The sequence below is a fragment of the Micropterus dolomieu genome, linkage group LG08, assembly GCF_021292245.1.
Source record: "Micropterus dolomieu isolate WLL.071019.BEF.003 ecotype Adirondacks linkage group LG08, ASM2129224v1, whole genome shotgun sequence".
In the NCBI taxonomy this organism is placed as follows: Eukaryota; Metazoa; Chordata; class Actinopteri; order Centrarchiformes; family Centrarchidae; genus Micropterus; species Micropterus dolomieu.
The window spans coordinates 32,474,319-32,498,825 of NC_060157.1; the positions used below are offsets into that span (position 1 = coordinate 32,474,319).

General features: G+C 43.5%; 2 protein-coding genes across 2 annotated transcripts in view; one reads left to right on the forward strand and one right to left on the reverse strand.

Annotated features, from left to right (window-relative positions):
• The window catches only part of clcn6 (chloride channel 6), a 25,017-nt gene extending 10,044 nt beyond the window's left edge, over positions 1 to 14,973 (reverse strand). Inside the window, exons 1-16 of the mRNA XM_046056116.1 lie at positions 14,953 to 14,973; positions 13,960 to 14,076; positions 13,142 to 13,201; positions 12,963 to 13,028; positions 12,340 to 12,405; positions 12,192 to 12,258; positions 11,713 to 11,819; positions 11,347 to 11,473; positions 11,046 to 11,113; positions 10,160 to 10,218; positions 9,943 to 10,075; positions 9,651 to 9,764; positions 8,113 to 8,279; positions 7,918 to 8,029; positions 7,308 to 7,437; positions 6,772 to 6,925 (exon numbers count right to left, since the gene is read on the reverse strand). Of these exons, the coding sequence (XP_045912072.1) occupies positions 6,772 to 6,925; positions 7,308 to 7,437; positions 7,918 to 8,029; positions 8,113 to 8,279; positions 9,651 to 9,764; positions 9,943 to 10,075; positions 10,160 to 10,218; positions 11,046 to 11,113; positions 11,347 to 11,473; positions 11,713 to 11,819; positions 12,192 to 12,258; positions 12,340 to 12,405; positions 12,963 to 13,028; positions 13,142 to 13,201; positions 13,960 to 14,034 (1,505 nt within the window). The 5' untranslated portion in view covers positions 14,035 to 14,076; positions 14,953 to 14,973. The remainder of the gene's footprint in view (positions 1 to 6,771; positions 6,926 to 7,307; positions 7,438 to 7,917; positions 8,030 to 8,112; positions 8,280 to 9,650; positions 9,765 to 9,942; positions 10,076 to 10,159; positions 10,219 to 11,045; positions 11,114 to 11,346; positions 11,474 to 11,712; positions 11,820 to 12,191; positions 12,259 to 12,339; positions 12,406 to 12,962; positions 13,029 to 13,141; positions 13,202 to 13,959; positions 14,077 to 14,952) is intronic.
• mthfr (methylenetetrahydrofolate reductase (NAD(P)H)) overlaps positions 14,888 to 24,507 on the forward strand; it is an 11,866-nt gene continuing 2,246 nt past the window's right edge. Inside the window, exons 1-11 of the mRNA XM_046057339.1 lie at positions 14,888 to 15,193; positions 15,351 to 15,614; positions 18,760 to 18,998; positions 19,073 to 19,183; positions 19,267 to 19,460; positions 19,897 to 20,147; positions 21,145 to 21,279; positions 21,384 to 21,564; positions 22,047 to 22,229; positions 22,309 to 22,410; positions 22,488 to 22,607. Coding sequence (XP_045913295.1) covers positions 15,373 to 15,614; positions 18,760 to 18,998; positions 19,073 to 19,183; positions 19,267 to 19,460; positions 19,897 to 20,147; positions 21,145 to 21,279; positions 21,384 to 21,564; positions 22,047 to 22,229; positions 22,309 to 22,410; positions 22,488 to 22,607 — 1,758 coding nt within the window. The 5' untranslated portion in view covers positions 14,888 to 15,193; positions 15,351 to 15,372. The remainder of the gene's footprint in view (positions 15,194 to 15,350; positions 15,615 to 18,759; positions 18,999 to 19,072; positions 19,184 to 19,266; positions 19,461 to 19,896; positions 20,148 to 21,144; positions 21,280 to 21,383; positions 21,565 to 22,046; positions 22,230 to 22,308; positions 22,411 to 22,487; positions 22,608 to 24,507) is intronic.

Sequence of the window (24,507 nt, forward strand, 5' to 3'; positions counted from 1 at the left end):
TTTCCATCGGGATGCTACGCTAAGAGAAACCAGCATACTATTATACAATGATTCAAACGTAATTTCCCACTCTGCATAGCTTATTGTTAATGCTCATAAATATAAAGCTCCCATGATTCTATACCAAGAACACCATTTAATGTTCAACTGTAGACAAACGTAAATGTAAGTGTTATCTGTTACAGTTAGGCCGACTGGTAAAATATGTAATTAAATCACAATTTCTTATGAAAATGCTTAAGATGCCATCTGAATATTTTCTTTAAAAAGCTTGGCTATATGTTGAATAATATTCAGTTTGTTGCTTTGCGTGTATTTCATGTGCACATTGTCTTCCTTTGCCATTTCCAGCCACAGTTGTTTAGTAAAGTTTGTTGCTGTTCTGATGCTTTTGATTGGTTCTCATGTTTGAATTTGCAGCGCCACCGTGACTCAATTAAACTGCCTCTCAAGCTGTGTTTTTAAAATGGTTAACTGTTGAAAAACAAAACATTTATGGCAGCATCAAATATGAGGAAAACATTGATGTAAATAAAACATGTAGCTTGGTGTTGGTCTATTTTTTATATTATAAATGACAGTTGGGTACACAAAGTAAATGATAAAAGCACAATTTTAATCTACAGAATAGACCCAAAAGTAAACATCATGCCAGTTAAAAAAAATTAAAGATGGGAGGCTAGAACTTCAAGTTGTCCCTGATATCTATAATACAACAATATAGCATAATTTCATGGCCTATAGGCTACTCAATTAAATTACAAATATTACCAGTTATATTTTTGAAGTTAGAGCTATAGTCTATTAATGAATAAATGTAAAAACACACTCAATGTAATATTTAATTAAGTAAACCCCACAACTGAGTTTTTCAAGTTTCTGCTGTAAACTTCTCAGCTGACATAACTTACAAAATTAAGTTGATTAATATCTTTGATAAATATTATATCCATTAGATTACCCTCCTTTTAAATTTCTGTGTAAAATTTAATTTTACAGCAACACTTTTAATGACAAAAAGGCTGGAGCATGTAGGCCTGTAGTCCTTGTATTGAAAATAATCTCTGGTTCCACACTCCAGTCCAGTTGGTGGCGCTAATGCACCTCTCGGCTAGTTTGCCAACCGCCAATAAAAAAAAGAGAAAAGAAGAACAAGTTTGAGGGGAAAAAAACAAGCCTGACGGCAACGGGCTTATCAACGACGTTGTTCACTGGCGACGGAGTAGCCTATCCACACACGTAGCTGTCACACGAAGGTCTCCTTTGGTAGGTTATCCGTGGCACTATCCACCCGCCATACTCCTGGTAATCCTCGCTCTGACACTATCCACCCGCCATACTCCTGGTAATCCTCGCTCTGACACTATCCACCCGCCATACTCCTGGTAATCCTCGCTCTGACACTATCCACCCGCCATACTCCTGGTAATCCTCGCTCTGACACTATCCACCCGCCATAACCACGTTGGTTTTGTTTTGATAGGCTACGTCGTCAACATGCCTCCTCAACATGCAGCTCGGTGACTTTATACACCCTAGCCTACTACTGATGGAGAAAGTCATCGAAGCCGACATGCAGGGAGAGAGAGACGGTAAAGCCCCTTTTCCACTGCAAGGTACCAGCTCGACTCGTCTTCTTTTGGTTTTCCATTGTGTAAAAGTTGTACTTATACCTGCTACCGGGTACTTTTTTCGTATCACCTCCGTCTTATCTGTCTTTACATTCTGAGCAATGTTGAAACGCAGTGGCGACTGGCCAATAGAGGCTAGGGCGCCCTCTTTTAATAAACAGTAATTAACTTTATATGTGTGTTTAAAATGCACAATAATGTGTAATAATATAGGGTAAATAATTATGTTTTGGGGTGAAATTAACTTCCTGCTCATCCAGTGATATCTTCTGGGGCGCCAGAGAAATCGCCCAAGCAGCACAGCTGCGCAGCCAATAGCTGACTCTGGCTCACATAAGATATGCCCATAGCAACAGAAATTAAGCCATTCAGCGTCCTCAAATCTGATGCCTGAAGGGCGCTCCAGGATCTGCCCCAAGCACAGTCAGTGGTAGAGGGACACGTGACGTTGTTGACAAGATGAATACGGAACTCAAGACCGACACAGGCTTTCGGCCTTGGCTAGTTGGATGCAATGATTTAAATACCTTATTTTGCTTCCCATGCTTGCTTTTTAAAACGGCGGGGACGGATACAACATGGACTGTGTACGAGTGCACATATGGATAATATGGTGAAGCTAGCCATGCTAGGTAGAGTAACATCGGCCTTGCGCGGCCACAGTGAGACCGCATCCTCTGACAACCCTGCCATTTTCAGTAGATCTTGTTGCCTCGCTGGACAGTGTGTTGGAGGAGCACCTTAAGACAGCTACTGTTTTCAAAGGCACCTCAAAGACTGTGCAAAACAAACTTTTGGACTGTGTGCTGTCAGTTCTTGAAGATTACATTCAAGAGGAATGTTTATTCTGGCAGATGAGACAATTGATATTTCCACCCACTGCCAGTTAGCGCTTGTGCTGTGGTACATAAACAAGGAGAACAACAGCTGTTGGCTACAGAGGGAAGCTGTATAGTTTATAGACAGCTCTGAAGTGTTAACGCCGGTGTCTTCTACGGCACGTTACAGTAGGCTACTAACATAAATATTGCCCATCCACATCTTGTAAACAACTCTGTGTTAAACGGCGGCTTGGTTGTCAAGGGAACAAGTAAAATACGCACATGGTCTTGGTTAACACAGACAGTGTGGTCACAAGTTGATCTGTCTCCCGTTTTAAAGAGTGATGGCTGGCTGTTTGCTCTAGAAGTTTTATGCCACGCCGACAGAGGAGTGAGAGGTGATGACAGCGTAGGCTAGTGGAATATCGATCCGACTTGGATTTATTTTCCCACATTGATCTGAGTTTGAATCCCGTGATAAAAACAATTTTTATTTCATTCGTTTTAAAAGGCTGAATCGTTTTTCTACATGACGTGTTTACTGACAGACTCCAAAGATAAATATGTGTATTTAGAACATTTATTAGAGATAATGTTTGACATTCAAAGGAAGAGCAACTTGCCCTCTTCCAGTTTTCAACATTTTCCGTAACAACAAGCAACGTTCAAAGTGTGACAAAGTGGTATGTGACAGGTTTTCACACACGACTCCAAAGACGAATCAGAAAGGTATGTTTAGACTTTTTAATGAAGAACTACACAAAGAGGCATTCGCGGGGACACCTACGTAATCTCTTCCTGTTTTCAACAGCTGTCGTATCTACGACAACCACAGACGCATTCGGCTGACGGCCACCAGTTAACAGGGCCACTCGTTAAACCGAAACACCGGTGTTATTCCGAGTTTTGCATACCTGCCGAGAATTGCATGCACCTCCGAAAACTGCTTTTAAACGCTATAATGTATATAATATATCAATGGTGATAAATGATTCGAAGTATATATTTTATGAATGTTTAGAGTCGTTAATTACTTATTACACTTAGTAAAAGCAGCATTCATTATGATTCAGCTAAAATATGTGGTGATAACTGCGTTTGATCAGTGTGCACAGCAAAGTGTCTGAAAAGGACCTTATTAAGAGGTGGATGCATAATTTGGCAGAACTATTGACTGCATAGGGCAGAACAGATGTTGGAGGCTACCTACCGAGATTTGCATCCACCTCTTTTCTGAGCATGAGTTAGCGTTACCTCCTGCGAGGTGCATGCAGTTCTCGGCAGGCAGGCAGAATTCGGCACCACTGGAATCATCTCAGAAGAGTTTTAGCAGCAAACCCTGCAGCCTGTCCCACGTTATTTATATGTTATTAATTTGTCATTTTTGTGCTTCTACTAACTTCTTCATAACTTTATGTATTGTGTGCTCTGTTTCGTTCCGTAATCTTCAGGCTGCATTTCCCACAAGGAGCATTTCAGAATCAGAGCATTTTACCTGCCTGATTTTGCTGACATGTTTAGATTTTGTTGATTTAGTAATCAGTGTTTACATTTTGTGCTTCTGCTATGATTAAGTAGGCTACGTAGTTAAATGATTTCCTTTTGTGTCCGTTTTAACCATGTTTATTGTTGTTTTACGATCCGGAGTCTCCACGGGGTTTTCTATTTTGAAAATTGACCGGATTCTCTCTGCCGTTCTGTGTCTGACTTCCTGCCTAGTTCGATCAGCTCTGTGTTGCTTGACGCGTCTTCCATCAAAAAATAGACCTGCTACCTATTGTCTGCGGAGCGGAGAGCCGCTTCTGGGGAGTCGGTGGATTTTAGCCGTTAAGATGTGGTTATTTGCAGTGGTGGACAGTAACTTAAGTTGGCCTACTGTACTGCAGTCCAAATTAGAGGTAGCCTATTTGTACTTTACTTGAGTCTTTTCTTTTCATGCCACTTTCTATATTCATAGGGGGGTGATGGTGCAAGGGATAAGACACATGCCTTTTGTGTGAGAGACCCGGGTTCAATCCCCCACTTTGACCCATCCACCATTGTGTCCCTGAGCAAGACACTTAACTCCTCATTACTCCAGAGGCGTGCGACCTCTGACATGTATAGCAATTGTAAGTCGCTTTGGATAAAAGCGTCAGCTAAATGAATAAATTTATGTACACTGTTTATGCTTTTGTATATTAATAGCCTATAATAAAATAATATTGCCATTAATCATTTAAGAAAGCACTGTTATCCTGCAGTTAGTGTTAAATTGTACTGGGACGGTAACTGAAACTGACTGGATATGGCACAGCCTCACCTAAAATATTTTTCACCAGCCACCACTGTTGAAACATTTTAACTTAAATCAAGAGACAGCTGTGTGTGCATCCCTGGTGTGTTATGTCGTGGCAGTTGTGTGTGTGGTGTCGCTATGACGAACAGCTAGATTGAGGGGTACTATCTGCAATGGAAAACAGAGGATGGTCGAGGCGAGTTGAGCTGGTTTTAAAAAAAAAAACGGCATAAGAAGCAGGGAACGCTGACGTGTTTGCAGTGGAGACGTTCTGTGAGTGGGAAGAGAACTGAAGGAGGCAAATTCAATGAGTGATAGTCTACTTAAGATGTAGAATGAAGTACAATTAAAACGGTGAAATAAGAAACAAGCTAAGTTACTAAAAGTAGTAAAACATGCCCGCTAAAACACTATTGAAAAAATGCATTCTGGGCTAACTTGGTGCAGAAGAACTCCATCACAATCTAAAAGCACACTTCTCTGGCTAATGTGTAAGCTAACACACCTCCAGCAGCTACAGAGCAACATTAGCCTGTCTGTGTCACCTGATGAAGGTGAGATTGATTGATTTTTTATTGGACAGTAACACGAATAAATGTATTAAATGCCATCTACATTGACAATATGCATTTATCAGAGGTGTCGAGGATAACGCAAGAAAGGTACAAACTTGTTTCCATTGTGGTCTTCGTTGTAGTCTGATAAAGATGGCAAGGCGAGGTAAGGATGACTAAAGGTACCCTGTACAATCAACCCTTACAATACACAACCAAAAGACCTAACACATCCTAATACAAATAAACAAGAATGAAAACACAAACAATCCAATCCAATCCAAATACTCCTTCAAAACTGAATAAAAACTCAATATAATTAGCATTTAACAACCATTCACCACATGCTCGATTATTATAACTGGGAGTTTGTTCCATTCCAATGCTGCCGTGTACAAAAAGGTGCTTTGCCCAGAACAGCTCTTAAATCTACAAGATACTATGTCTGCGGCACTGCCTCTAGTTAAGAAGCTATGAGAGTTCCCAATAAGCTTAAAATAACCTTTAAAATACCTTGGTTCATTCCTATGCAAAATCTTTTGTGTTAATCTCAGTTTCAGCTCCCTCACCCTGTTTTTAACCGTCAACCACTTTAATTCCATACTTTCAGAGGAGCAGACCTGGGTCCTATTGTTGAGGTTTAAAATCAACCTGACTAATTTATTCTGGGCCGTTTGAAGTTGAACTTTGTCCTCCTGGGGGTGCTGCTAGACCAAATAAAATACAAAGTGTGGCTGAATTAAAGCTTTTACGAACATTTTCAAAGTTTCTTTGTTTAGAAAATGAGCCTTTCATGCCAGAAATTTAATTTTGTGGTTCACTTTCGTGATAACCCTTTGAATCATACTTTCTCTACTCAAGGAACTATCTAGGTCATAGCCTAAATATTTCCCACAAAAATACCCAGGCCAGTATTCTCTCTCTGTTAGCTGTGTTTGGACTCCACCAGCTCCTGAGAGAAATATCTGGCCCTTTAGCTGCTAAATGCCCCACTATGTTCACCAGCTGCTCTCTCAATGTGGAGTACAGTTTAGTTTGTCTCTGGAAACTAAGCTGATGCAAGCGCTGAGTAACTGAAAACATTGAGCTAAAGAGCTGTAGAGTTTCACTTTACACAGACACCTGATAAACTGTTGATATAAAACATGTTGTAGTGGACGTGTCAAGATGCCAATGATATTTTTAAGGCTGCACTACTACAGTAAGTGGACATCTCCAGATGTTAGTGTGGTAGTAGTAGTGCTTTGTGGCCCTGATGCTTCCTTTTCCTACAGCCGGACTAACTGGGACCATTTACTGCAGCTTATGTGTGAAATATTGTAGAAATTTAAATTTAAATTAAATTTAAATCCCTCACAGACGCAGGTACTTTTTGCTTTATCCAATTAAAGTCCGATTTTTGTTGATGACTCTTATTTCATGTCCAGTGGGGATGGGGGACAGCCAGACCTGGGACATAAGAACATTAGGAGAACGTTGTTTCTTACACTTTGAGGATGTTGGCAACCAGACGTCCAAAAGCCGCCCCGCACAGCAGCGAGGGCACAAAGAGCCCACTGGGTAAAGACACACCGTACGTCCAACAGGCCAACAGGAAGTACAGTAGGAAGAACACTGACAGAGTCACAGGGCTGAAGGTACCTGAGGGGCAGAACAGGAGGCAGGTGTTCAATAATATATACCTCCTTTACATCAGCTCATTATATGAATTAACCGACAAATAAAAAGACACCGTCAGATTTTACTCAGAAGGTTTTAATACTGGAACACAGAATTATATCTCCTGACAGTTAGATTCCACAGGATGTCTCAAACTGGGTTTCACAAATGAATCATCTTTAAACCCAACCTGTGGACAGAGCATGTGAATATAAAGCATCTGAACATGTTTAATTATAGTGCCCCCTTATAATAATGACATTAACACTTTTAATCCAGAGACTAGAGACAAAACAAGAAAAAATAGGAGAATTATTTGCTTTAACCATCGCAGAGCTGCTGTGAAGGGTTAGGCTCGTCTCACCTTCCTGGTGGAAGAGCTGGTGGATGGCTGCTTCCTGCGGGTTGAAGAACAACGTGGCCATGTCATTGTAGGTCTTGTTGGTGCAGAAGAACTGGCGGACGGTTGAGTTGATGTCCTCACTGCCGGACAGCTGGAAACAAAACTTAACATGAGACCATAAATACATGAATAATACATGAATTTAGAGTCTGCTGAGGACTGTGCTGCGTTTAGCTTCAGTTAGCAGGAATCTGCAGTGTGAAAGTACAATGGAGAACCAGAAGACCTAGAATCACAGTTTGGTCAGAACTTCCCAGCAGTGACCTGGCTCCAGCAGCATGAAATAGATTCACCAATGAAACATGATGAGTTAATGTAAGTTTATTTAAGTGTTTGCTAAAAGCAACAGCTCCTGCAGCTGCAGCACTGACGGCGCTGACTGAACAAGAATCCCACCGTGGGTTTAGAGGTGGGGAACCAACATTACTGCAGCCAGGAGACCAGATTTAAGCTTTTTTATATGGAAACTGGATCCAGGCAACCTGACCAGCCTCTGCTATGCTGAAATCTGAAATACTGGTTCAGTTGTGGACTTGCAGCTGTAGCGGTGCAGGAGGGAGCAGACACTTACCGTGGTGTTGTGGGCTGTGGGGGAGGACAGGTCCCGACATTCGCCCAACACCATGGAAGCTACAAATATCACCACTGTCGTCACCATGCTAACCAGCAGACTCTCCAGGACTCTGGGGAGGGTCAGAGGTCAGATCAGCATCTGTGACTACACGCCTGAGAGGTAATTAGTGTCTCTGACCTTCTGGATAGTCACCTGATGAACTTGGCCTTCGGGTGGATGTGGCGGATGCGGTATTTCGCCAGACCCTTGTTCATGCAGTTGAAGAGGGCCCCCAGCAGGCCACCCATCACCCCCATCAGGACAAAGAAGGCCAGGTCCACTGCTGTCCACAGGTGGCAGTTCTTATCTCCATCTGGACACTGATGAGCAAAGAGCATTACTGTGCTGCTACGTCACATATCAAGCTGATAAAGATTCTTATTAATAAATTTAATTTAGAGATTAAGATTTTCAAGATACTCAACAACACTTTAAACAACAAGTACATAAAAGCTCCTCGACAAGGAAGGTCAAGAGTAGACATTAAATGTAATGGTAAATGAAAGTCGTGGAGTCCTGCATGGTGGGAACAGGAAGGAGTGTGGTGATGGAGAAGGTGGGGTAGGTAGGAGGGGTTAGGGTTATGGAGGGCTTTGTGAGGGAGGAACAGGGAGCAGGTGAAGGTTTCTGTAGGAGAGGAGTGATGTTAAGGCAGTTTTTCCGGGCCGGATAGTATCACAGGCTGTTCAGAGTAGCTTTGTGAGGTGTTCTGTTTTATTATCTTTGGAGCAGTGAAGGATTCCAAAGGTGTGGAAGGAGTCCATTGATGTTCCAGTGGCAAAACGTGGAAATCCAAAAGAGCTAAATGACTTAAGACCAGTGGCATTGACATCACAGGTCATGAAGTCATTTGAAAGGTTGGTTAAAAGGGAACTGTTGGAAATGGTGGAGGAGGCTCTGGACCCCATGCAGTTTGCATATAGAGCTGGGATGCAATAGAGGATGCCTCAATCACATTACTTCCTGTATAGACATCTAGAAAGTCCTGGATTTTTCATCTGCATTCAATACTATCCAGCCACATGTCTTAGGCAGCATGCTTATTCATTTTAATCTTGATGTTAACTTTGTGGGCTGGATTGTAGATTGTTTAATGTGTAGGTCTCAGAGGGGGAGAGTAAATGGCTTTCTGTCAGATCAGCGCTTCTCCTCCTGGCTCCCCTCAGGGCTGTGTCCTGTCCCCTCTGCTGTATATTCTCTACACTAATGACTGTAGAAGCCAGCACGAGGACAGGCACATCCTGAAATTTGCTGATGATACAGTTACCATCAGCCTGCGTAACAAGACTGAATCTGAGCGCTCTATCTTTGACCAGCAGGTTCTTCGTAAGTCCAGGTCTATACTAGACTGCAAAATCCATCCTCTTCATTCTGAGTTTGTAACTCTTCCCTCAGGTCATTGATACAATTCAAGTACAATTGGAGCAAACTCCATTGTTCCCTGTGCAATAACCCTGCTAAATCGTCTCAGGTAACATCATATTTAAAGATTGTTTTATGTTTTTATGGTAGGCTTACTTATAGTGTACTGTATGTACTGGTTACATCTTATTTTTGTGTGTTTATTTTTTGTGTATTTGTGGTGTTTATTCTGATACTTGTATATTTTTTATCTTGTGCCCTGACTGCAAGTCAAGTTTCCCACTAATAATAAATGAACTGAACTGAAGCGATGTGGTCAGAGTGACTACCTTGAACTCTCCGAAGTTGAGCAGCCCGGGAAGCTGGAAGGAGCCCCACTTGTTGAAGTTGATCCCCGAACGGAAGAAGTTGAGGGTGAACGTGGCCGACATGGAACAGAAGAGCTGAGGAAGGGAAAGGGTTAATCACACTTGATGGTCAGCATGTGTCAGCTCTGACAGACTGAGGCTGTCAGCAGGATTCATCTTCTGGGGAACATGAATAAATCTATAATCTGTCCAGTCCAGAGTGAGCAGAGAGAACCTAAAGTCTGGACCCTCTTTGTGTTATAAGGTGACATACCACTTTCCAGGTAAGGGCCTGGTTCCAGAAAGAGGAGCCCTCCTCCAGACTGAAGAGGGTGCCACCTATCGGAGCACCGAAGGCAGCAGCTACTCCTGCAGCAGCGCCGGCTGACACAAAGTCTCTCTTGTCCCTGAAGAACAGCAGAGACACCATCAGATATGCTCTTTACATATTCAGAAGCAGTGAACAGTGTGTTTGTGATGAGAGAGAGCACCTGTCACTGCGGAAGTAGGGAAAATCAAAGTTGATCCTCTTGAAAGTGATGCTCTGAAACTGATAGAAGGAGAAACACCTGATGAACGGACCGTTTATCAACCCAGTCATCCAGCAGAATCATCTTAACCTGTCAAAGCTAAGTCCAGTCGCAGAGTCAGATCAAGTAAATTTGTGTTGAGTCGAGACAAAGCTGAGCTGAAACTGTTTTCTCAGGTCAGAAGAGAGGAGCAGGATCAGAATAACGTCATGCAGCACCGTCTTTTCTACCTTCAGAAATGAAGAAATGATCTGGCAGAACGAGCTGACAGACAGAAGAATCCTCCACCGCTGCAGGACCAGGCCTCGCTGTTTTACAGGAAGCAGCAGTTTCGCTGGGGGTCTTTAAATGCTGACTAACCAAAGTGAATGCTGTTCTTATGAAACAGGAACATCTCAAAGAAAGTCTGTTCATGGTTTACATGTGAGACTCATCCCTGTGATCAACTAGTCCATTATGGGGCTGTGCCCATCTTAGTCCAGTATCTTTAAGGCCCCAGTCTCTGGGTTTGGATATGTGCTGAAGTCTAAACCGACTTAAACATTGTTTGGTTACAGTGCTTGGATGACCTTAACAGGACCACCGGAACATTCTATGCTTTGTCTTTGTCTCATATTTTACACAACATCCACACAGTTCAGGTCATGTGACTTGTCACCTGTCCACATATAAAGGAGAAATCTTTTACACCTGCACACAGAGAGGTGAGGTGGACAGAGCCTCCATGATCTCTCCAGTGGGATCGATGTGGTTAAATAAAGGTTTTATATTCTGCATATATAAATATAATCAGACGTACGAACCTAGAATCTTAACTCTATAACATACTGTGTTCAGGATGATGTACCTGAGGAAGGCCAGCTCCCACAATGGCGCCGCTGTGGATCATTGGACCTTCCTTCCCCACAAACAGACCTGAGAGGACAAACAGAGGCACCGACCAGGACTCATCAGAACTGCACTTAAACAACAGCTCTGAATCTTTCAACACAGCTGACAAGGGGACACGTCCCAACACTGCTCTGTCAGAACTTTCTGCTTCCCAGCTGCACTCACATGTTCTTGGTTCTGCATTTGTGGAACCTCATCGTCATTCTCATTTGTGCACAAATTGTTTTTACACATTCACAACCTGTGCCGTGCTTTACCTCCAGCCACGCTGAACAGGACTCCAGCAGCCTTGCAGAGGAACGTTCGCAGCCGGACGATTCCGGGAATCTTCACTCCGTTCAAGTAACTTTTGATTTCTGGGATCCCTGAACCTGCAGCTACTGGCTGGGACACCAAGACATAGCATGTTAGCATCCACAGCATGTTAGCATCGTCACATCTCTGCAGATTAGTGTCTTCTCTAGCTTCTCTCTCTTCATCTAGTTTCTTTGCATTCAGAATGAAACAACAATCTACTGACAGCAGGAAGAAACATGGAGCTCCTGTGACGGGAACACATCGTGGTGTAAGAAAATGACCTGCATCGGATTTGGAACAACGCTCCTGTACCGGCGGCGTCTTACCTCAATTAGGACGAGCACGCTGGCGATGAAGACGAAGGTCATGTTGAAGGCCAGGAGCTCCAGCAGAGACAGAGAGAGGCAGCCTTTGTCGCTGCACTTCTCCACTGCTGGAGGCATTCAGATAAGTTCCAATAACTCTGAGGACTGGTAACCTGAGTCTGAGCGACCTGCAGGCTGCTCAGTTCACTGCACTAAAATTATTATTTACAATAAAGCAGCTTTGTTATTTTTTTGGTTGACAAGAAAAACAACTTGTGTGGTCCTTTAAGAAGTGTATTTATAGACCTGCTCATGTGCATCTCTATAAGCCATTGAGTGCTTGTTACACATTCTTGAAATTATATCACATTGTCCTCACAGAGTTACTGCAGTTTTATGTTTGTAATATACAGTATATATTATCTCTCTAATCACACGCTGTGGGTCACTGAACGCTGACGTGTGAACAGTGAATTAGAGGTCTGCATGTTAAAGGATACAATCACCAACCAGAGTGAACTTGATTTTAGTGAAGAGGCGTACGAAGAAATCCACAAACAGGCCCACCTGAAAGAGACATGAAGGCATCGCTCAGCTCAACGTCTGCAACATGTTGGAATCCAGCCAATACGTCTCAAATGCACCTACCAGACCCACCGCCACTCCGATGGCAAACATCATCATCCACCGGACTGCTTCGTACTTTTTGGCTTTCTGTTGGTAGGAAATTAGTACAAATTAAAAATACAAACATCCCATTTTATGTTGAATCTCAACATCATCTGTATGATATCAGCTCCCACAGTTACTGATCATATTATTTATTTATGAGACATAAATTCTTCCATATTTCTGAAACATTCTACCTGAGTAGTTTTCACTGCTCCTCATGATAAAGGGGCTTGTTGACATTATCATTTAAACATTTAAACTTTTGGTTTGTTGACTTTTCTTTATCCTGAGTGGAAGTTTATTTACATTTAAATATGTGATTTTAGCTCAGTAGTCTGGTTGTTACGGTTTCTTTCTGTAAGACTAAAAGAAACTAGTTAAGTATTGTCCTCACATCAAACAGAGGCCAGTTAAATAGATCATGGATGTAACTTAAGAACAAAAGCAGCTCTGGGAGGCTCCAGGTTTTATACTGAGAAACATTGCAGCACACCTCATTGTCAGTAGATTCTCAATCAAACATAGCACAGGTAAAACAAGGTGAAGACAGATCATCTGTCCGCTCTGTGGACATCTGAGCATCAACACAAGACACTTACCTTGTTGTCCATCCCCTCCAGAACTTCCACGTAGGGCTCGTTGATGCAGCGGTCATAATCCAAGCTCTGTGAAAGACAAAAACTGTAAAACTATCACCTGGGCCAGACATGCATCCACCTGGACCAGCATGAACCAGATAGCGCGGGCTGGAGATCTTTTTCCTAATCACGTCTCTCACCTCATAGTCCTTCCTGGGCAGAATTTCATCATCTTCTTCTCGGATTTCCCCAAGGATTGTCTCGGGGTGAAAGACGAACACAGTATAATTAAAATACAGACACGTCCAGCACAGCAGGAAAGTAAATGAAGCCCTATACAAACTACAAGTCTGTAGCTGAATGCAGATTAATTATGGAGACTTTGGGGAGTTCTGCTCCCACTGGGGCTGCACTTAGTTTACTCAATACCAAGCACATTATGACAGTGTATCGCCGTTCATGAATAGTAAGAAGACCACGCCAGACTCCATTCAGAATTCCGTAAATTTCACGTATTTCACAAACGTAAACGCCTGACAGAGAGTAAGCTAACACAGCTCCAAGACAACACTTTAATTTAAGAAAACCCGAATGTACTCAAATATAGATGTCCCAGGTGCGTGCCCGATAAAAGAAGGGGTTCTGATAAGCCAATTAAACCACTATATGGTGTAAAGCAGGGTTAATTAGCTTTATTAAATAGGAAGGAAGCCAGGAAGCAAGATTTGTAAACGGTGTTTGGTCGAAGGGCTTTCTCTCCATGCGCATGAGGAAATACAGCCAGCATCACCCCCCTGAGGTGAAGCTATAGGGAGAATTATCATGTGGTATATGCACTGGTAATAGATGGAGGGTTATTGTGTCGCTACATGACAACAGAACAGTGAGCAGCAGGGTGGAGCCAGAATGGAGCACTTAGAAGAGCTCATGAGCCATTCCGTGGGAAATAAACATCTTATTAATGTTAGAAAACAACCCAGAGACCCCCGATTTGCCCACTAATCATATCTGTGTTTACCAGCTCCTCTGGTGTCCGCGTCTCTCCTTCTCTGCAGCAACACTGGCAACAAAAACAGTTTCCACAACACGCCATCTTCACTGTTGTGTCATGCTGCGTCCAGGGCCTGTGGGACAGCTGTCAATACTGTTAGTTTGAAAAACATCAAAACCGCTGGAAAAACCTTAAAAACACTTGTAACAAGCGGTACACCCTACAGCATGTTTACAGCAAATAAAATTTCAACGCTGTCCAAAAAAAGTATATATTAAAACGTGCAGTAAGGTTGTCAACACGTTTATAAAGTTATCATGTTTCCCATGGTATTTAACGCATCATCAGTGTCATGTGACGCCAAAACAGGGCGTTCAAAACTGCGGGTAATTTATGCACTACCAAAACTCTTTAAACATACGCATAAAGACATGATAAAGACATATTACTGTGGGATTTGGTGACTATTAATTTTTGTATTGATTGTAAAACGATTTGATTTTGGTAACAGCTGATTTTAAAATGTCATACACACTGCGCAGCCACAGAACATCGCGCCAGTGTGATTCCCTTTAATACCGGGAGCTGCCGTGCTTCATTTGTGGCCCGTGGGGAAACCCACAACTGTTAAACATTTGTTTATTATTAACATGATTTGATCGCTCGGGTTTACAAGAATATGTAGTTATTTAAAATAAATGTAACACGCACACAACAGAGCCGGACACAACCTTATTAGCATGTGTGTATTATTTTACATTTTATTATTTAGTGAGACTTAATGTATGATGTGCACAAGTTAAGTGTGAAAGGCTTATTATACGTTTTAGAATCCGGGTCCGGTTCATATATATAAATGTTTATAACGTCTTCACGAGGAGTGGGCTCCCTGTTTCTCCCCTCAGCCTTTGTGTGATACACATGGTTTCCGTGATGAGTGAACGCAGCGCGGCGGCAGCACAAAGACAACCTGGTGCGGGAGAAGCGATGCTTAACTTTCCCGATGTGGACACAACGTACCCGGGCTTAGCTGCGAGTTCGGGGCGGTACCGAAATATTAGATGTATTCTGTAGTTCTCCTTTAATGAAATAACCGGCTAACGTCGCGTTAGCGAGCTGCGCTCCGCCGGGCTCAAAATAACGTCAGCTGTTTACTACTATCACACTGTAGCGTGCGTGTGCGCGCACACTACCGATATAACCGGGTACAACGAGAGCGGCCCGTGTCACTCAGGTTAGAGTTCACCTCGCTGTAAACCAGGTAGGACACGAGGCCCATGGGCTCCCAGTGTGTTCAGGGAGGACTGTTGTATGTTGTCACTGAGCTATAAATGAGTACATTTTGACTGGGGTTTGGTGTGGCGTGTGTTCCTATGCTGTCAGAGCCGGGCTACAGAGATTGTTCTTCTCCTTCTCAGAATATAACGTTAGTCTGACATCATGGTGAACCAGGTTCCGCGGGGGGAAGGCAGCTGGCAGTCGAGCGACTCCAGCGGGGCCAGCAACAGCTGCGGGGAGAGCTCCAAGGAGAGCTCCCGGTGCTCCACGCCGGTGCTGGACGCAGACCGCTCGGACAGGCTGCGGGACAAGATGCGGAGGAGGACGGAGTCCGGAGACCGCTGGTTCTCGCTGGAGTTCTTCCCTCCCCGCACAGCCAGCGGGGCCGTGAACCTCATCTCAAGGCAAGTGGGCTTCAATAAGGCTTAGGCGTCATTTACGCTGGGGACATTTCCCCACCACTTTTTGAAATGACTGATTTTGTCCCAATCACTTTTAAAATCATAATTTGTTTTTAAAAACACACATACAGCTTGCAGTTAAATAACAAATGAAAATGCCTTTAGAAAGGTTTATTTGCAAACTAAGAAAACATGCAGTGCAATTAAAATATAGAAGAAACAAATGTGCATTGTCCAAAAAAAAGTAACTTAAAGGTTCAGTGTGTAAGATTTAGTGGCATCTAGTGGTGAGGGTTGTGAATTGCAACCAACATTCCAGTCTACCACTGCCCCCTACCCTTTCAAAGAGCGTAGGACAGCTACAGTGGCTGACACAGCACAAAACGTTTCTCTTCTGAGACAGCAGAGAGTGGCCAGTCAAGAAATTAGGTTTCATAAGGTATATTTATTAAGAAATTATATTTACTTAATTATTTAGTAAAACTATGTTATTGTGACTTGGCCACTGACAGATAACATGGAAAATGTAAGCCAAGAGAAACACTGTCACTGTTTCTGCACTACAGTCCATTATAAACCACTTAAGAGAAAACGTTACATACAAACATTGACAAAGGAAACATGTTTATTGTCTCTGTGATTATGGACCCTCGCCAAAGCTGACCGGCAGCAAAAATATCTGGCCCACGGTCAGATTATGGTGCTTTGATAGTGGCAAAAAATCCATCCATCCATCCATCTATCCATCGTCAACCGCTTATCCCGCGTACAGGGTTGCGGGGGCCTGCAGCCAATCCCAGCTGACATCGGGCGAAAGGTGGGGTACATCCTGGACAGGTCGCCAGTCCATCACAGGTAGTGGCAAAAAATATAAATAAATACTTTGATAGCGGTGCTGAACTAGATCTCAGTCATGGCAGCAACAGTTATTCACATAATCACTTCCTTTTTAGCGGTTTTGCCTACAAAATAAAAGCGCAAGATGCTTGTTTGCTGTAGTTGGAGTTGAACTGGGCTTTTACTTTGAAGAATTCTGAACGACATTAAAAGAGTCTGTAGCCTGCTTGACACACCTCTGGAAGAGCCATCAGAGAAGGTGATTCCCCTAAATGTCCTCTGCCTGGAGATACTGGAGGTACTGGGGTATGAAAAAGTGTCTGTAGGTTGATGGATGTAGATCAAACACCGAAACACAAACACTGCAGCACATGCTGTAATGTGAGAAACGATCGCTGCAGAATCAATTCGTTGAAGAGAGAAAAACAAATTGTCTAAAGGTGTGATTGAACTCACAAACCTCCAGGTGCAAATCCTGCATTTTACTAACTGAGCAAGTGAAACAATATGTCAATGGAAGTCGATATATCTCTGATGCAAACTTATTTGCAGAGCCCTGCAGTATATTATTACTGCATCTTCTTTTTCTAACGTACGTGTTCAACATAGTGATGAGTGTCTACACTGCCTGAATTCTACCAGAAGTAGAACAAGAATAACGTAGTGATGAAATGCGCTCTGTAGAGCTGTTTGTCCGTTTTCAGCTAGAAACATGAAGACGCAACGTGGCGACGTCTATGGAAGGGGGGACCCGCGGTTATGTAAATAGAAATGACTCATTCTAAGGTAATTAAAACATAACGGTTTATTATGTAAGGTCTTTACACACAAATGACAGCATAGTTATGGAACTCGATAGATCCTCAGAAATATTACACACTGAACCTTTTAAGCTTAAAAACCCACGGTACTGATCATAAAATGACCCAAAAACATGCAGCAGTGATCAGTAACTTTAACAACATCTTAACAGTTTCTTTTTGGCCAAGTTTTCTGTTCTCTCTGAACATGACAAAAGAGACTAAATCATGCCTGCATACAGTATGTGTTGCCTCAGCAGGGATGATATAGCTGCACTGCATTATATTATATTAATATATTTTGAAATGCCACGTGCTACCTGATTTTTGTTTCCTTTTACATAAGTAAAAATATTTCCACCATAAATTGGTACAGATACCAGAATGCAGGAAATGAAGTGTTTGATTATCAATATTTCCTCGGGGAGGTCCGCCCAGAACCCCCGCTCATATATCTCTGCATTGAGGATATCTTTAATACACTGTTTAAGGATCTTTTCATCTCCTTATCACAAACCTAATATTGCATATTGTGATTTCTCGTGTGTCTCTTCAAACCCCTAATCTGAGCTCCTATGTCCCCACCGCTTTTCAACACAAAGTGACGCCCTTGCAACAAGGGCCAAACTAGGGCTTGGCAAAAATGTTTTCACGATAAAATGTCATTTCATTCACGTTTAAAGGCTGAATTTTGCTCCTGAGTGAAAGTCGAAGAAACCAGATGGTTAATTGTGGTTTTAAACTTTTCTTTATGGTCAGAACAAACACTTGATGCCAAACACAAAACTGAGGTCACTGAAAACAGTTATAATAATAAAATCTTTTTTTCAGAAGTAAAATTAATTGAAATCTTTTTTTCAATCCTTTCTCCTCAACAAAATAAATATCTTAATAGAAATATTAAGTGCTGATTAATTTGTAATCCAAATTAGGGCTGCAACTTACGATTATTTTCATTCTCTAATTATCTGTGGATTATTTCCTCAATTAATTGATTAGGTCCAGAACAGGTTGGAAAATGTTCAGTGTTCATCAGTGTTTCTCACAGCCAGAGGTGACGTCCTTAATCGTCTTCTTTTGGCCACAACCCAAATATATTAGTTTACTGTCACAGAAACCATAAAATATTCACTTAAAAATTGAATGACTCAAAGCGATTTAATCGATCATCAAAATAGTTTTATTTAATAGTTGTCAACTAATCGTTGCAGCTTTAATTCAAACTAATTAAAGAAAGAAATATTTCTATTGAGGAAATTAATATTGCTGTAATTATTCGTTTCTTGCCCGGCTGTAACTGTAAGGCTGTTTGTAAAATAACTTGTTCAACAGTGTGAGACCTGCTGCTCCGTCACGCTGCAGCAACACTTCATTCAGCTTTCTTCTGATCCAGCTGCAGTTCTACAGAAGAGGACAGAGATCAGAGTCATGGCTAATCAATACAGCGTTATCACCAACCCCTCAATCATTCTCTGCACACTTTCCATCAACTTCTTACCATTTTCCGTCAGATTTGACCGCATGGGCTCCGGGGGGCCGCTGTTCATCGACATCACCTGGCACCCAGCGGGGGACCCGGGCTCAGACAAGGAGACTTCGTCCTTGATGATTGCCAGCACAGCGGTCAACTACTGCGGCCTGGAGAGCATCCTCCACCTCACCTGCTGCAACCAGACCAAAGAGAAGATCACGGGCCACCTGGCCAAGGCCAAGCACCTGGGCCTCAAGAACATCATGGCCCTCAGAGGAGGTTTGTGTTTACAGGTTCCTCTCAGGACAGAGTATCTCAGAGCTCCTCGTTACATCTGTGATCTGTCCCTGCAGATCCGGTGGGAGCCGACTGGGAGGAGGAAGAAGGAGGCTTCAACCACGCCATCGACCTCGTCAAACACATCCGATCTGAGTTTGACGATTACTTTGACATCTGTGTGGCAGGTGTGCAGGTTTTCAGCCTCCACGTCAGCAGCAGGCGGTTCAAGCGTCCGTCTGCAGGTTTTTAAACGTGTCTGTGTATCCAGGTTACCCCACGGGCCACCCCGAGGCAGAGAGCTACGAGCAGGATCTCAGACACCTGAAGGAGAAGGTAGACGCTGGAGCAGACTTCATCATCACCCAGCTGTTCTTCAGAGTGGACACGTTCTTCAAGTTTCTGGATGACTGCAGGGCGATTGGCATCACGTGCCCCATCCTACCTGGAATCTTCCCCATTCAGGTAACTCGCAGCTGCTTCCAGGAACAGGAAGAAGTCACAGGGGTCATACTGGGAAACCTTCTCCCAGGAGCCCAGGCCTCTGGCTGCAGGGCTTTGTTGTAGTCGTCCTCTACAGATCCTTTTTATTGGACCTGATCCAGAGTCAAGGTCAGCTGATAATCTGCTGCTGGCCTGTATTACAGGTTATCTCATTTATACCAGTATGTGCATGTTGGCTGATAAATAAATAAATCAAATACTGATAAGCAGAGCGAATTCCCCATGTACAGAGGAGAGCTGAAGGTTGTACTCAAGAGACCAGACCCGGTCCCTTGTGGTGATCGCCACGAAGCTTAAAGGCTCCGTCGATGGAGATGGAGTGAAGCCGGTTGCTTACCTTTAAAATGATCCAATCCGATGACAGTCTGGACTAAAGCTGGGACCTGTTCCTCTCCAGGGCTATCAGTCGCTGCGCCAACTCGTCAAGCTGTCGAAGCTCGAGGTCCCGGAGGAGATCACCAGAGTCATCGAGCCCATCAAAGACAACGACGCCGCCATCAGGAGCTACGGCATCCAGCAGGCAGTGGAGATGTGCCGCGTGCTGCTGGACAGCGGGAAGGTGCCCGGCCTCCACTTCTACACGCTGAACCGTGAGGTGGCCACCATGGAGGTGCTGCGCCAGCTGGGCCTGTGGATAGAGGACCCCAGGTGAGTCCCTGCGCTGCCTGTTTACAGCACGCTGAGCAGAAGGCGGAGCCAAGTCAACAATATCCTGTTTGTACTGCCAATATAACATCTATCAGAGAGCCACTGTGCAAAACCAGTGTCACATTTATAGAACACCACCATGTTTGTAGTAATCCAAGTAGTTCAAGTCCAGTGAAAAATCTTAAATGGTACCAAAGTCAGCAGCAAACTGCCAAAACACACAATTTCACATCTAAAATAAACAATCAAATGAAGTTTTGTTCATTATTTCACTGTAAGTTGAAGTTGATAACTCGTTATTGATCCCTAAAAACTGTTTATCTCTAAATTTACATTATTTCCCAGTTTTTCTGACCTAAACTTTGTCTTTACCTTCTTTGCAGCAGTGGCAGGAAATCTAACATTTCTACAGTAAACACCTTGGAACCGCCTGTTAATCCACCCCCAGAAGCTTTATTTGGACTATATTATATATACTGTATATAATATTAATGAAGGAAGACGGAGCAGCTGGTCATCAGTTGATCCTGCAGTGAAATAATGAACATTGTTAGTTTTAGATCTGAAAATGTCTGTTTTGGTGACGTAAACGTTGTTTTTAACTTTGGTACCATTTAAGGTTTTTCACTGGACCTGAACTACTGAGATTTACAGAAGAACTACAAACATGGAGGAGTTCTAAAACTTCTGACTGGTGGCGTACACATAGAACACACATCTTTACTTTAGTACTTGGATTACTTTTTCAATCCAGGCTTCTGAATATATTTTCACTGATGAGTAAAATACAGCTGTGTTTGTGTCTTTGTTAGTTTTTGTAACTTTTACTGTTGAAATAAATGAATTGATCAGCAGAAATCAATAACTTCATCCCATTAAATCTGCTGCTCTGGCTGCTGAATGTTTGTTAGATTGGTGAGAAGTCCAGGATCCCCAGTTGTCTCAGAGAGACTCTGGATCCTGGTTTTAGAGCTTCAGGGCTTATTGTGTTTGCCAGGCGGCCTCTCCCGTGGGCAGTGAGCGCTCATCCCAAACGCAAGGTGGAAGATGTTCGACCCATCTTCTGGGCCTCCAGGCCAAAGAGCTACATCTACAGGACCCAGGACTGGGACGACTTCCCCAACGGCAGATGGTAAACTCAAGTCCACATGAGCTCAGCACAGTTTACAGGACAGAACCTGAATGAATGTCAGAACAGAGAGTGACTTGGTATAAACTGGTGACTGATGTGTTCAGGGGGAACTCGTCCTCTCCGGCCTTCGGTGAGTTGAATGACTACTACCTGTTCTACCTGAAGAGCAAGTCCTCCAAAGACGCCCTGCTGCAGATGTGGGGCCACGAGCTGAAGAATGAAGAGAGTGTCTACGAGGTCTTCACCTGCTACATCACCGCTCAGCCAAACTTCAGCGGACACAAGGTAGACCAGGAGGAACCGGGAACGCCGGTCTCAGCTTTAAACTGTCAGAAACTATCGATTTTGATTTTAACAATTCTGATTCTTTCTTTTGATTCTTACTGTGCTCCATGGCTGCAGCGGAGCAAGCCTGGAAGTCTGGTGGCTGCTTGGGAAACCAAAGCTGCACTTGTTAAATTTGGAACCGATGATCAGATTCAGTACCAAATATTCCAAAAGATTTCACTGGAATTGTAATTTCTGAGACCGTTCTAAGCCTGTTCTCGATGCCCTACAGCTCATCAGTCTGACTTCAAGGACGTTGTTATAAAAATGAATTTTCTTTCTTTCGTCTCAGTCTCGTGTCTGTGTGTTCAGGACTTAAGACAGAGCCAGTCTTTGTGCTAAGCTAAGCTAACCTGACTCCAGACTGAGATGCATCTGAACGCCTGACTCTCAGAAGGAAAGAGAAGCAGATCCTTTAAACCAGGTTTCTCCTCTGTTAGGTGATGTGTCTGCCCTGGAACGACGAGCCTCTGGCCCCTGAGACCAACCTGCTGAAGGACGAGCTGGAGAAGGTGAACAGACGAGGAGTCCTCACCATCAACTCTCAGCCCAACATCAATGGCAAACCCTCCACAGACCCCATCGTGGGCTGGGGACCAGCCGGGGGCTACGTCTTCCAGAAGGTAGGAGCACTCGTCGGGGCCCCTGGGTGCAGCTCTGAGGGGACACAGAGCCTTCATCCTCTGGTTTTCTGTCCCACAGGCCTACCTGGAGTTCTTCACCTCTAGCGAAAACGTGACCGCTCTCCTCAAAGTGCTGAAGAAGTACGAGCCCCGGGTCAATTATCACATCGTTAACGTGCACGTGAGTCTGAACAGAAAGCAGCAGCCGCTCTGTGTGTGTGAGGTCATGCTACGTCACCGTGAACGTTTGTGTTGCAGGGCCGGAACCTGACCAACGCCCCCGACATGCAGCCCAACGCCGTGACGTGGGGGATCTTTCCAGGCAGGGAGATCGTTCAGCCCACAGTGGTGGACCCGGTCAGCTTCATGTACTGGAAGGTGAGTCGGAGGCTGAGTGCTGATGTGTTCAGCTGGGTGTTATCTGTCATCCAACGCGCAGACGATATGAAACGAGATGTTTGACAGACTGACTTTCCCCATTTTGGGGAAACTCATCATTATTATAATAACATGTAATATTTGATTTGACCTGATCTATCAGTGAACATTAGGGGACACGGGACAGCGTCCACTCGCCACTCTGGAGTCGTACACAGCATCAGAGGCTCTAAGACGATCAGTTTGATTTGTTACTGCAGAAAGTCTTTGAAGGGTCAGCACAGAGGGGAGGGGCTTAATGCTCCTCCTGGCAGGTAGAGCAGATGTGTGGCACTCTGGTCAGTTTCAGTGCTTCACATTTTTAAAATTGATTAATCTTAAATGACTAATTTATTGATTATTCTAAAGATACATTTTTATTAATCGATTAATAACAGTGTCCAAAATAAATATCAACAACTTGATAAACTTTATAATTCAGTATGTTATTCGGTCATCCTGAAAGAGACAAATAAAGCTCATTAGATTAATAATAGTGGCATATTTTAAAACAAGTCTCTAGTTACTTCTGCTACGTTTCTGCCTCCCGTTCAGACTAAAACGGTGAATCTGAACACCTAAAAGAGAAGTCTGAGAACGCTGCTGAACCCGTTTTTGGTTTTAAACTCCAGAGTAGCGTGTAGTGCAGACAGGTGAAAACAACGCAGACGCTCACGTTTGGCTTTCTGATTGGCTCTTATCAGTCATGCAAAGAAACAGAAACACTGACAGAGTTTTAGTGTTTTTATTAAAATATGTTGTACTATGTAAATAACACTTGCACACTTGTACTGTGCATGTCTCTGTATTTACTAGGGCTGCAGCTAACGATGATTTTAGTATTCGAAGCTTCGATAGATTATTTCAACGATTCATTGATGCGTCGTTTAAGAAGCAGCGCCCCCCTCCCGGTAACGGGATCAGCTGTGAACGTTTCTAAGTGATAAATATTTATTGGTGCTTTCGGAAATTCATAGTGTGTCATACAGCAAACATCAGACCAACAACCAGACAGCTGAGTGCTATAAGTTATACTAAAGGCTCGTGCAGACTACACGACCGTCAGCGTCGGCCGTGCCGTTCACACAACTTGCCGTCATATGAACATGTCTTGAAGTTGTTGTGGCCGTTCACACTACTTGACTGATCGGTGACAGGGACACACGCACACTACAGGAGCTGACGGGTGCTGTGTCACCCGACGCTGGTCTCCAAACCACGTTTTGTCAAGAAAACACGTGAAACGGGAAATGAGCGATCCTGCACACGAAACAGCTGCTGTTGGTTATTCTAAAGACAAAGAATCTGGGTGAAAGGGTGGATTAGCACACGCAGGTAGCAGGGATTGTCAGAGCTACAGAGAGAGCTGCAGGGGAGTTAAAAGGTGCAGCTCCCCACACCCAGTTAACTCCTGACTGTGAGGCTACAACTCACTGCCCACCCAGGAGAACGATGTGCACATTTTCAGCTGAGGACTGCGGCTTACTTTGGCTTCAACTCAACAATCAGTCACGGTTTCAGTTAAATGCTAAAGTTGCTGTTACTGTTCCCTTGTCTGTGGTCCGCTGGCAGTTTTACGGTGGACGGACGGTAACATTACAGTTGTTGTTTTCTTTAGCTTGAAATAATCCCACACTCTGGACACTTTCTTCTTCGTCCCTCGCTATTTTCTCTCTCTTCCTCCACTTTGCAAACAGCGCCGTTATAATCTTGTCGTGTTCACAGCGTAAGCACGATGTGCGACAGTAATAAATGTCCCTGCGAAACAGTGTGCTGTAAAGTTACATGGATTAAACGAAGCATCGATGCAAAGAATTTGTGTCGATGCATTTAGTCTTCTTTAATAGTAATCGATGAATCA